At 38.2% G+C, this 13,428-nt stretch overlaps 1 protein-coding gene across 3 annotated transcripts in view; it reads right to left on the reverse strand.

Annotated features, from left to right (window-relative positions):
- Positions 1 to 11,781: 11,781 nt before the first annotated feature.
- Positions 11,782 to 13,428, reverse strand: part of Arap2 (ArfGAP with RhoGAP domain, ankyrin repeat and PH domain 2) — a 160,097-nt gene continuing 158,450 nt past the window's right edge. For all 3 annotated transcript variants that reach the window (XM_029545277.1, XM_021211156.2, XM_029545276.1), the window contains one exon: positions 11,782 to 12,816. In XM_029545277.1, coding sequence (XP_029401137.1) covers positions 12,430 to 12,816 — 387 coding nt within the window. In that variant the 3' untranslated portion in view covers positions 11,782 to 12,429. The remainder of the gene's footprint in view (positions 12,817 to 13,428) is intronic.

The following is a 13,428-nucleotide window of genomic DNA, read 5'->3' on the forward strand; positions in this document are numbered from 1 at the left end:
TTAGTCAGAAAAGTTGCTCAAGTCAGAAATTTGCAGGGAGGAACTGATGCAGAGACCATGGAGGATGTTGCTTACAGCCTTACTCTCCATGGCTTGTTCAGCCTGCTTTCCTATAACACCTAAGACCACCAGCCCAGTGGTATTCCCATGCACAAGAGGCAGGACCCTTTTACATCAATTTCTTCTCAATATGAAATAAACAGGTATAAAAAAAAGAAATAAAATAAAAAAATAAAAAAGAAACCTGAACAAAACAAACAAACAATGAGAAGAAGAGAAAACAAACAAAGAAACAGAGCGTAAGAATCATGTACAGATACAGAAAATGACACATTGAAACATACAGCAATACTACAAAGACAAAAATTTGGAAGTCATAATATATAAGCAAAACGGTCATAGGTTAAATAGGTTTAAAACAAAAATGTCCAGACAAATCATTATGAAACACCATGATGATAATGAGGAAGAAGAAGAAGGAGAAGAAGAAGGAAAAGAAGGGGGAGGGGGAAGGGGAAGGGAGAGAAGGAGAATAAGAATAAGAGGAGGAGGAGGAGGAAGAAGAAGAAGAAGAAATAATTTTGGAACTCCAAAAAAATACCATTATGTATATTATTGGCTATTTACTGTTGGGCACGGAGCCTACCCTTAAATGTGGTTTGTATATATAGTGAGACCATTGAGACTGTTTTGGAAAAAAATAATTTTTCCTTTGTGAGTATTTATTGTGGGAGACAGTTTCTAGATTAGCTATGGGAACTTGTGTCCACTACTGCAATCATCGCTGGGACCCATGAGGCTCAGACCTATGCAGGGCCTACGTATGCTCCCACAGTCTCTGTGAGTTCATATGCGCATCAGCTCTGTTGTGTCAGTAAGACCTTGTTTCTTTGGTGTCTTTCATCACCATTATCTCTTTCCAATATTTCTGCCTTCTCTTCTGAAAGAATTCTGAGCCCAGAGTAGAGGGGAGGGGGTTGAGTATTGATGGAGACATTCCATTTAAGACTGAGTGCCCTAAAGGCCTCAATATCTCTGGTCCTTGTCCAGTTGTGGGTCTCTGTATTAGTAAGAGGAAACTCCTCTGATCATGGCTGAGCGAGATACTGATCAATGAGTATAGGAAAATGTCACTAGGAATCATTTGTTAGCTTCCTTTAACAGACCTGTAGTATTTGATTTTCCCCGGCCATATGGCCTATTTAGTCTATGGTTCTTGGCTACCAGAGGAGTTTTGAACTTCATCTCGTAGAATTGGCCTTAAATCAGATAGTGGTTTGTTAGTCCCCCAACTTTTGGGCCAGTAATTGCAAGAGTATATCTTTCAGGCCAGTTACCATAAAAGATTGACCAAACCCGCTCAGTCAGTCAACAAGTTTTCCAGAACAGGAGTGAGGATTAAAAAGAAATAAGACCTTAATCCCGGCACTCGGGGAAGCAGAGGCAGGCAGATTTCTGAGTTCGAGGCCAGCCTGGTCTACAGAGTGAGTTCCAGGACAGCCAAGGCTACACAGAGAAACCCTGTCTCGAAAAACCATAAAAAAGAAAAAAAAAAAAAGAAATAAGAGAGTTAGACAACATTGTAGCATGACCCCAATCAACTCTGAGACTGAAGGCAAAATTTCCCAATCTTCCTTTTATACCATTTTAACTGCATGCAAGTATTAAGGGCTAGCAGTACAATAAGGAACTAGCAAGGCAGAAAGCAAAGTCCCCTGATTACTCCCAAGACACAGTTGTTTAAAAGGGCTTGTCATAATGAACAAAATACTTGAGCCCACTTCCTTGTTCAAGCCCAAAATCTTTCCTGAAGTCTACTTCTTTTGTTCCACCCTGAGATTAAAATTCCTGCCTTAATCTACTTCCTTATTATAGCCTAAAGTTAGATTCTTGATGAAACTTACTTCCTTACCATGCCCTAATGTCAGATTCCTGCCTGAGCTTACTTCCTTGTCATGGCAAATGTGAGATTCCTGCCTGAATCTCCATTTCCTTGTCCTTGGCCAATGTCAGATTCCTGCCAAAAGGCTCTCCACAAAAAAGTTCAAACATTTGTTGCTCTGTTAATGTTATTTTTCTCCTCTGGTAGCATGAAGAATATCTTCCAGTACCATAAACATTGCCTTTAGGGGTTATAACACTCTATGAAGATACCAGCTGTCTTAAATGAATTATTTACTGATTGTCTTCAAATTTAGGGTCTACCTAACCCTCAGTTTGGGGAGAGCAACTAAGGCCTTCACAAGCTTGGGTTTTTTGAAGGTTTCCATGGGGCCCCTTTGGCTAACAACCCCATTAGATGAGCAATAAATATTTGATTTGGTGCCAAAAGATGTCTAGTTGTAGCTATGGCTGCCCCATTATTTGGTGATTCCATTTATATTTCTATCATATTTGTAGATATGTAAAGATGCTTCTGTAGTATGTTTTGAAAGACCCACAAAATGAGGACTCCCTCACGTTCTGACTCAGGAGAGGCGACACCCCATATCACTCACAAGAAACGGTCTTGATGCAAACTGCAAGAGGACTTTTAATCCAGGTGCGCTCTGGGACCCGCAGTGGTACACCACACAGGGTTAGAGGACTGCAGGTCCTGAATAGCTGTTCGAAGGGGTTATTTAAAGGAAGAAACCACAACTCAAGGTGGTGGGGAGGGCGTTGTTGGAAAATATGAAAAATACCAGTTAAGAGTCACAAGGAAGTGGGAGTCAAGACAGTTTCTATGAGCCTCTAACAATAACACATTTGCATATTGGACTCCAGGAGCAGTCAGGGTGGGTCAGGGTGACTTTCTTTGAACTAACACTCCCTGAACCCAGGAAGCAGGTGGGTGGAGGAATGTCGATATCTGTTTTATGATTAGCATGCCTTAGAACATTGAGTCACAAAGTTCACATTCTCAAGCTGGGGCCTAAAGGCCTAGAATTTATGTTTTTATGTTGCACTTTTTCAGTTTCATATGACCCCTCTAATGACCTTCAGTTTTAGCTGTTCCTCCCTCTATGCCTCCCAAACGCTCATTCCTTCCCTCCTCATTTGATCCTCTCATTCTCATTCTTTACTCCATCCATCCAAATTATCCTATTTTCACTTTCTAGGGAGCTACTTTCCTCCCACTAGTGTGTTACTTTATTTCTAACCTTCAGGTCTAGGTTACCTCATACCATATACCCCATGGTCAGCCACCCCAACACCTATTTACCCAGTAGAAACAAGACTCTAGAAGCTTATTACTAACCAATCAGATTTATGTAACAATAAATTCTCAATTTACAAGATGCCAATTTGTAATTTCAGAAACAATTGACAATGATAAAAGCCTTATCCTAATTATTCTAACCATATGATATCACAACTACCTTAGACTGATTAAAGCCACGCTGGTTCATTTCTGCCTCCATCTTGGCCATCCCCTTCTCTCCAAGACACTCTCTGCCTCTGCAACTCTTAGCTTTGCTTTCCATTTCTGTGTCCAATCTCCTGATGTCCTAATGTAATTGGACAGGGAAAACCCCGCGACAATTCATTATTTTAGCATTATTCATTTCCTGGGAATTCTGTAATATTTCTTTATAGCTAGAATATTGATACTTTTGTATACAAACAGCCACTTCGTATCCCACATCATCTAGATATGATGTGTCACTTCATGTTAGGATACTTTGGGAGACCTGTGAAAGTATTTTCTTAAGTTATTTAGTGCCTCACTTGTGTATTTTATTTGGTGGTCTCTGTGGTTGGTGTGAACCCAGTGATTCTCTCAGGAATAGCACTGCTTAGAAACATAGTTCTTTGTTATGGTATAGTTTTTCAATTTACAGTTAAATCAGTTTCATATGAACAGCATAAAGGAGAGACCAAGAATAATCAAAGTATGATATATTATTCTATGAAAGTGGGAAAGAAAAAAAATCATTAGAAATGTTCATACTGAAGTTACTTTATTGATGTTAAATAGAGAAAGGAACTGAAAAAAATCAGCCACTAAGATGTATTGTGCAACTTCGTACCCTTGTTGTTTGCTGAACAGTTAATACCCAATGAGTTCTCAACTATACATTTTCCAGGTTTATTTCAGGATAATTTTCTACTAACATTGGTAACTAGAACGGCAACCAGTGCACCTAAGTGAGGCATAGCATAGGTATTTCTAAATTTTAATTAATTTTGGAACTGACAAGTACAATTTATAAAAACACACATCTCTAGAGACAAGCTGGAAAATGAGAACTAATCTTACTTGAACCATTCCAGATCTGGAATCCAGAATAAAATGCTAGCTATATAGAAAAAATAAGCGAGACTTTCCCAATTTTCCACTTAAATATTAATAATCAGAAAAAGCAAAGAGAAAGAAAACCATCAGAAACCACAAGAATACATACAACATTAAACAAAAAAACCACTCCACTACTATGTGGTTGGTTACAAGAGTTGCTCTACAGTAGTAATTTGAAACATGTATTCATAGAAATTTCTATTGCTGTTTAATAAAAGTAAGTGATTGTGGCCATCTTTTAACATATGTAATAATTCCTAGTTTAGTTTGTCATTTTAACAGTCAAATCTATTAAAACTTATTTAAGCATTTCTAGTGTTCAAATTATATTGGTTGAATGGTTTTAAAATGTGTGTCTTTCTTTGTTTCTTTATTTCTTTGTTTCTTTGTTCCTTCCTTCCTTCCTTCCTTCCTTCCTTCCTTCCTTCCTTCCTTCCTTCCTTCCTTTTTTTCTTTCATTTTTTTTAATTTTAAATTTCAGATTTTATTTCCCTCCTGGTCCACTCTCCGACTGTTCCACATCCTAAACCTCCTCCCCAACCCCTGTCTTCACCTCTAAATTCCCTGGGGGCTCCAGTCTCTTGGGGGTTATGTGCATCTCTGAATAAACACAGACCCTGCAGTCCTCTGCTGTATATGTTTTGGGAGCCTCAAATCAGCTAGTGTATGCTGCCTGGTTGGTGTTCCAGTATCTGACTGATCTTGGGAGTCCAGGTTAATTGAGACTGCTGGGCCTCCTACAGGGTCACCCCTTTCCTCAGCTTCTTCCAGCCTTCCCCTAACTCAACCATAGGGGACAGCAGCCATTCATCCAATATAATAACACAATCACTTACTTTTTAAAAACAGCAATAGAAATTTCTATGAATACATGTTTCAAATTACTACTGTAAAGCAACTCTTGTAACCAACCATATGGCAGTGGAGTGGTACTGTTGTTTTATATTGTATGTTGTATGTGTGTGGGTTTTTTTTTTTTTTATTTTTTTATTTTTTTATTTTTTTATTTATTTATTTTTTTTGCTTTTTCTGATTATTCCACTGGTTTTGTGCAAATATCTGCATCTGACTCCTTCAGCTGCTGGTTGGGTCTTTTGGAGGGCAGTCATGATAGGTCCCTTTTTGTGAGCACTCCATAGCCTCAGTAATAGTGTTAGGCCTTGGGACCTCCCCTTGAACTGGATCCCACTTTGGGCCTGTTGATGGACCTCCTTTTCCTCAGGCTCCTCTCCATTTCCATCCCTGCAGTTCGAAAGCTTTCTGTATACAAAAGTGAAGCATCTACCACTGAATGGAACTTAGCTTCACTCAAAAGCTCTACCATTCATAATAGGTCATGATTTAAAAATCGGGGATAACTTATTTACCTGGCAGGTGTGTGTAATTTGCTTATAAATGCACACTACTTTAATGGTTAGGTATGATATATGCTAACACATTTTGCAATTCATACTTATAAGAAGTGTCACATCTCCATTAGTAAAATTTTTAATGTTCAACATGTAACTTCTGCATTCTAAAATATTACTTAGATGTCTAATTTCATAGTGGAAAAATGGGTGATTAGCTCATTGTCTTTTAGGTCCTTCTGTCTTGTAATGCTACAATTTTATTTCAGAGGAAAAGTTTTAAAATCAGAGTAATCTTCCTGGAGATCAGAACCTAAGTTCATTTATTAGAGGAAATATATCTTTAAAGGCTGTTCATTCTTTTTATATGTCAATAGAGTAGCTGGGGGGGAAAGATCATTAAGTAAAAGGATTGGTTCAAATTTATTCAAGCATATTGGTTACTTCAGTTAAAACCTGTGGAATATAAATAGTTCTTTCATCAGGGTGGTCACTTGTAGAAAGTGTACAGAGATACGTATTTGGTCGTGGCATATTTGTAAATTTGGTTTATGCTTTTCTCCACCTCTACCTGTCCAGGGTGACATCTTACTCTGTGTGATTGTGATCTTGACTTTGGCATCACAAAGCTTATCAGTAATTAGACTGGAGAGTCAAGAGCTTAGTCATTTATATCTCCCTAGAGGAATGACCTTTCTCATGAAGAAAAAAAAAAAAATCTGTTTATTTGAAACAAAGCTTCCTACCATAGAGATCAGTGTATTATGTTAGTTTGGGGACACCAACTTTGTTGGAAATTTGTATCTGTATAGAATGTATATATTCTGGTTCTTTAACCACTTTTAACTTAAAAACACATATATCTAAAGGGCAGAACATAGGTGTTGAAGTATTTCCTTTGTACTAGAAGAGATTAATGATATATTGGCTTTATACTTACCATCTTATTGCTATTCTCACTTTTATGTATTTGAATGTTTATTATATATATGTACACAAATATATAGACATGCATATATTATAGCATAATATATTATACATATATGCATATATCATTTTAAGCATTTTAATTTCTTGAAGCAGGTGCCCTAGAGATAAAATAAGAATCCTTCCTTTACAGCAGTTTCAAATAAATCATACATCTACTTTTTTCTCAGGCTAATACTTCGTAGTGGCTAGTTTTGTGTCAACTTGACACAGCTGGAGTTATCATAGAGAAATAAGCTTCAGTTGGGGAAATGCCTCCATGAGATCCAGCTGTAAGGCATTTTCTCAATTAGTGATCAAGGGGGTAGGTGCCCTTGTGGGTGGTGCCATCTCTGGGCTGGTAGTCTTGGGTTCTATAAGAGAGCAGTCTGAGCAAGCCAGTGGAGGCAAGCTAGTAAAGAANATCCCTCCATGGCCTCTGCATCAGCTCCTGCTTCTTGACCTGCTTGAGTTCCAGACCTGCATCCTTTGGTGATCAACAACAGTATGGAAATGTAAGCCAAATAAACCCTTTCCTCCACAACTTGCTTCTTGGTCATGATGTTTGTGCAGGAATAGAAACCCTGACTAAGACAAATTGGTACCAGCANAGTGGGATATTCCTGTGACTACCTGACCATGTTTTGGGGAGGACTGTAGAAGGACTTTGGAATTTTGGGCCAGAAGATCCATTTGGTGTTAATAGCTCTGTGAGATGTTGTGTAGGAGCTTGGAAGATAATGTTTGAGAACAGTGCAGAAGATGGAGGCCTGGGTTGTGAAATTTCAGAGGGAAAATTAAAGACTCTTTTTCAGGGCCATGGTTACTTTGTGAAGATTCTGTGGTTCTGGTTAGCTGGGGCTGAAGAATCAGCTGTGATTAACAAGATACCAGAACTACTAAAGCAAAACCTTTGCATTACTGAGACTATTGATGCTGGTTAGCTGGAGCTAAGAAATTAGCGGTGATTAAGAAGAGACCAGCATTATTCAGATGATATCTTCTGGGGAGTGTTTTCTGAGATCACAGAGGCTGTGTTCCAGAGATAGCCAAGGTTGTACCTCGTGCTGCAGTGGGACTTGGTAATGTGTAAGAGTCACCCAGGTGGTACTGGTTTTGAAGGCATGAAGGGGTCACGCAAAGCAGCTGAGGCTCGGCACTGTGAGAGGCCATGGAAGGCCACTGGTGAAGGTGCAGCCTCAGTTGCAATTGATGGCCCAGGACTGAAGGGGTCATGCAAAGGAGTTGAGGCTTGGCACTATGAAAAGCCTATGAGAGGCTAGTGTTGAAGCCTAGTTACAGTGGAAGGCAGCAGCGTTTTGGAGATGCCAGTATCATGAGATGACCAACAAGAACAGCAGCAGCAGTGGAGTACAGGCAGCTGGAGCCTAGAAGACAAGCTGTGTTCTACAAAGGACAGGGCCGGAGAAGTGACCCAAGCCCTTGGAGAAGCCCAGAAGATCGTGAGTTGGATCCCAGATATTGGATGGTTGTATATTGATTTTTGCTTTTGATTATGACTGTGGCCTGATATTTTTCCCTCTTGAAGGAAGTTTTTTAGTGAAGCCCACAGTTAAGAGACTTTGATTTTAAAGGGATTGAACTTTTAATATGTAAAGACTGTGGGACTTTTAAAGTTATTTAGATCTTGGGGATGAATAAAAACTAAGGGTTAAGGTTTACTAGTGATGTGTTTGTGTGTCAAGTTGACAAGGGATCAATTGTAGTGGCTAGTTTTGTGTCAACTTGACACAGCTGGAGTTATCACAGAAAGGAGCTTCAGTTGGGGAAATGCCTCCAGGAGATCCAGCTGTAAGGCATTTTCTCAATTAATGATCAAGGGGGGAGGTGCCCTTGTGGGTGGTGCCATCTCTGGGCTGGTAGTCTTGGGTTCTATAAGAGAGCAGGATGAGCAAGCCAGTGGAGGCAAGCTAGTAAAGAACATCCCTCCATGACCTCTGCATCAGCTCTTGCTTCCTGACCTGCTTGAGTTCCAGTTCTGCATCCTTTGGTGATCAACAGCAGTATGGAAATGTAAGCCGAATAAATCCTTTCCTCCCCAACTTGCTTCTTGATCATGATGTTTGTGCAGGAATAGAAAACCTGACTAAGACATACTTGAACATTCTAAATGTGATGTCATTCCTGTGCTGCCTGCAATGAGAGGATATAGAGTCTGTCCCTCATGAGCTGAATGACTGCCACTTAAGTTTTCTCTCTTAGGTCTCTGCTATGGAAAACAATTAGAATAGCTTGATTAGAAAGGGAAAAAAAAGAAGAAGCAGCAGCATTTGAAATATAATGGAGTGTACCACTGGGGTAGGCACAGGAGGGAGACACTTCAGTTCTCTGCTAGGCATGGATCCTCACTATCTCTTTGTATGACATAATGGCCTCCTGGTGTACTTCTCAAGACCAGAGTTGAGTGCACTCTCCTCGTGTTCTGTTAAAACATCTCTTGAAAGGACTTACCTCAAAATCACTTTTTGAGATTTTGAAGGTTAAGGTTAAATGTGATGTTACGACAACTCAACCCATACACTTTGGAAATTGTGTTCATTAGCATGTATTTTAGCATAGAAGAAAACTTCTATAAGCAGTTTGAAACCTAGAAATATATACTTAGATAAAAGGGGAACTAGAAAATAACATTGATTGATCCTCATTCTATGTTATTTACCTATCTGCCTCATATATTTGACCCATAATGTATGTCTGTGTATACATGATTTTTATAAGTATGCAATAGTAATCACAAAATAATTGTGTAAAAAGTATTTATTCCTTACAAAATATATTTTAATAAAATAATTTTAAAATCTTAATTTGGAGAAGTTACTGAAATATGACCTTCTACACATAATCATGGTAGAGAAGGTGAGGACAATGTAGTTGTGAACACTTTAAAAATTTGCATTTGCTAAACCAAAATAACTATGTCTTAAAAAGATGTACTTTAGTAATCTGTAAGACTCATTAGAGTGTGGTTTCCAATTAGAGATAAATATAGCTACATGTGATGGCAAATTTTTCACATTTTAAGCCTAAGTCTCACTTCTGTTGAGTGATGTGTCCTGGTGGAAATTCTGATAAGCTGTTATAAGATAGTGAGAGTGTTACTCATCTTTGTTAACATGTTAATTAGATGTTAAATAGCAACCTCTATTTCCAAAGCATCCCCTTCTGCAAAATGCAATTTTTGATTACTTTAGAATTAAATTTGTCTTATGTGCAATGTAAATCAGCAGCTGATCTGTACGCCAGTTAGAGCTTTGCCTTCAAGGCTCGTGCTTGGAGTTCTCAGTGCCATTTTGATGAACCATCAGGTAATGTCTAGACAACAGGTAGTTATAGATTATAGCTGAAAACTGACTTTAGAAGAACAGAAACGAAAGCAAGTGCACTAGGCACTTTCAGGAAATATTCTGCAAGTAATCAGGCTTAAAAAAAAAAAAAAAAAAACATCAGAATAAATGTTGTTTTACTTTATTTTTTTTTCCCCTTTGGTTTTTTTCGAGACAGGGCTTCTCTGTATAGCCCTGGCTGTCTTGGAACTCACTTTGTAGACCAGGCTGGCCTTGAATTCAGAAATCTGCCTGCCTCTGCCTCCCAAGTGCTGGGATTAAAGGTGTGTGCCACCACGCCTCACCTGATGTGTTTTTAAAATGATGGAAGACAGCTAGAAATATGTATCACACTCAATGTTGTAAAAGAGGGGAAAAAAAAGAATAAAGTACTTGATTCATTTCACCATAATGTATTTAAATCTCTGAAAGTAATAGAGGCAAGAAGCGTATTTGACTGGACTTGTAAAACTATTTTAATTGTTACTCAAAATATGTGAGATGTAACCATTAGCCCTTATGTTACATTTGGAAAATGGAGACAATTGTTTATGAAAAGAAGAGAAACAGATGGGAGCATTTTTTACGCTCAACTCTCAGGAGGAATTCTAGTAAGTATGTCAAAGCACACCACATATTCCCAATGAGGCCAATAACATCAGTTCCATATGACTCTTTACTGCATAAAAATATAAATATGATTACATATTAGAAACAAGTTTACTAAAAATTAAGCTTTTCTCTCCCCCCACGCCAAGCACAGTATCTTGCTTTGAAGGAAGGATCCTCAATAGTGCCACCAACTCCTAAAACTGTCCTGCAGTTTTACTTATTATTTCCATTACAACTTATTTGGATGTAAAGAATAGATTCCACTGACTCCTGGTCAACTCTGCTATCTTCAACAAATCCATGGGGTTAGCATATCTGAGTGAAGTCAGCTCTAGTAATTCATAGCATGGTGCCTTCCTGTGAATAAGTGAAATAAAGGCTTGAACTCATAGACCAGACGCGTCATAAATAGGAAAAATATACAGAAGAGGACAAAGAAATATTGAGAGGGAAGATCAGCTATATAACTTCCAATTGTAAGAGTCACCAAATCAACTTAACTTGGAAAGAATCTATAAAAGGCGCTGTCTTTAACATGAAGTATTATAAGCTAATGTAGTCTGAGTTATGAAAATTGTCAAATCTGTACCCAATCATTATGTGGCAACAAAAATGCAGGGCTTTTTCATTTCCACAGGTAGAAAGAAAAGGTTTGGAATGTGAACTGCCTGCCTGCAAATGTGTTGTATAAATAGCCACAGATTGCCCACTTCCAACAGTTACTGACAGTGCAGATGTAGACATTATATTACATTATGAAATGAAACAAAATAGAACAATAACAACAACAACAAAACAGCAAAAGACCCCATGGTGATAAATTTTATTCGTACCAAAAATATGGTAGGGAGCCCTAAAGAACTGGCTGCATATAGCAACAGTGCAAATGTTATCCATGCTGGGCCCATGCACACACTCTTCAGTGCAAAGTAAGTTCCTCTGAGCAGACACTGACAGAAAGTTGCACTGATGTAGTGAATATGCCCTGGGACTTGTCTACTGACACCATAAATGGCAGCAGCCAGTGCCATTACTAACATAGGCCAGATCAATCTTTTTGTTGGAAACACTCAAGACATCGAGAATTTTTTTTTTTTTAACAAGTAGGTTCTTCTTTGTTTTTTTTTTTTTTGTTTTGTTTTGTTTTGTTTTTTGTTTTTCGAGACAGGGTTTCTCTGTGTAGCCCTGGCTGTCCTGGAACTCACTCTGTAGACCAGGCTAGCCTCGAACTCAGAAATCCGCCTGCCTCTGCCTCCCGAGTGCTGGGATTAAAGGCGTGAGCCACCACGCCCGGCTCGTAGGTTCTCCTTAAAACAGTTTGTTTCTTGGTGAATTAGGCCACCTCCATGGGTCGTGGAATGTTTTTATTTTCTTGCCTCTCTTCCCAATGTTCGTTAAGCAGCCACTGTAACATCATTCTTTTTGCAACTCACTTCCCTTTCTTCTCCCTAAGATGGACCCTGTATTAACCTCAAAACACATTAACAACTTAATTTATAAGCCTCTCAAAGTGCAAATTATGATACAATTTCATAGGATTCATATACACATAGCATTTTATACAATAAAGTACAGATTTCTGTTCATAAATTAACCCACTTACACATCTACTTTCAAAGAGCTGGCCACTTTAAGTGACCCAAAGACTTATTAAAGTTAATACAATTGAACTTTACAAGTTTCCAAACCAAAATAAAGTTGATCTTATACTTAACCACATATATACATATTTTAAAATGCTCTTTCAATGCTTAAGTATAGACAAATTGCTTAAATACAGACAAATTTATCTAGATATAGAAACTCAAGAATTACAGTTTGATTTCTGTTTTGCACATGTTGTATACAATGTTAAAAAAATAACTTGTGCAATGATTTATTTTATTTCTTTCTGTAACGTCTGTTCATCTGGTAACTCTTTATGAAGGGGTCGTGACCTCTGGAGAACCACACTAAGTTCCTCAATGACCTTCGATGGCAGCTTATGATCGGGGTCTACGGTAGCTTTGCTGTTTCTTTCCTCTGTCTTCTTCAGTGTCTTTGGACCTTTATAGGCCTTTGGTAGGCCATGTGGGCCCTCTGCCTCTGTGTCTTCCAGGCAGTTGAAACTGCGATGTTTTCTGGCACGATTTCGAAGTTTCTCATCTTTGTGCTCCAAGCAGTGGGCTATGATGGAGGCTCTGTCTTTTAAGCTGGAGTCCGTAAAGTCTCGAGGATCGTGCTTTTCGCTCAGCCGCAGCCTTTCAAGTTCTGCTCTTGCCATCTACAAGTACGGGAAAACAGGTAAACAGTATTTGAGACACTTGATATTTTGAAAACACATTGAGCAAACATTTGATGCTTTTTTTGTTCTAACGTTCATTGTATTTCTGAAATGGAGCCTCTGATTTTTACTTTGCCTTAAGCAATCTTCAGGTGATTTATTTGTTTTTTTTTTCTATAACACTTTATATTTTTAATTATATAATTTTTTAACCTTAAATATATTTTGATCAAATTCTTCCTCTCCCCTAAATTTATCCAGATAGTCTCTTCCCTACACACCTAATTTTAAGTTCTTTTTCAAAAAAAAAATCCAAAAAAAAACCCCCAAACAATATAACAACATGCCCAAAACAAAAGAAACAAAATATGTCACCCCAAAACAAACCAAACCAGCAGCAAACTACAAAATAGTTGAAATAAACAAACCAAAAAAAAAAAATCAAAGACAAAAAACTGTGGAGTCCTTTATTTAGTGGACCACTACGTCTCAACATGAGATCTACCCTGGAGTGGTTGACTTTCCCAGTGCATTTCCACTGGAGAAAACTGATTTTCCCTTTCCCAGCAGGTATAAATGGCAGTTCTACTGATACCCAATTAATAAAAAAAA

The sequence above is a fragment of the Mus pahari genome, chromosome 13 (assembly GCF_900095145.1).
Source record: "Mus pahari chromosome 13, PAHARI_EIJ_v1.1, whole genome shotgun sequence".
NCBI lineage: Eukaryota > Metazoa > Chordata > Mammalia > Rodentia > Muridae > Mus > Mus pahari.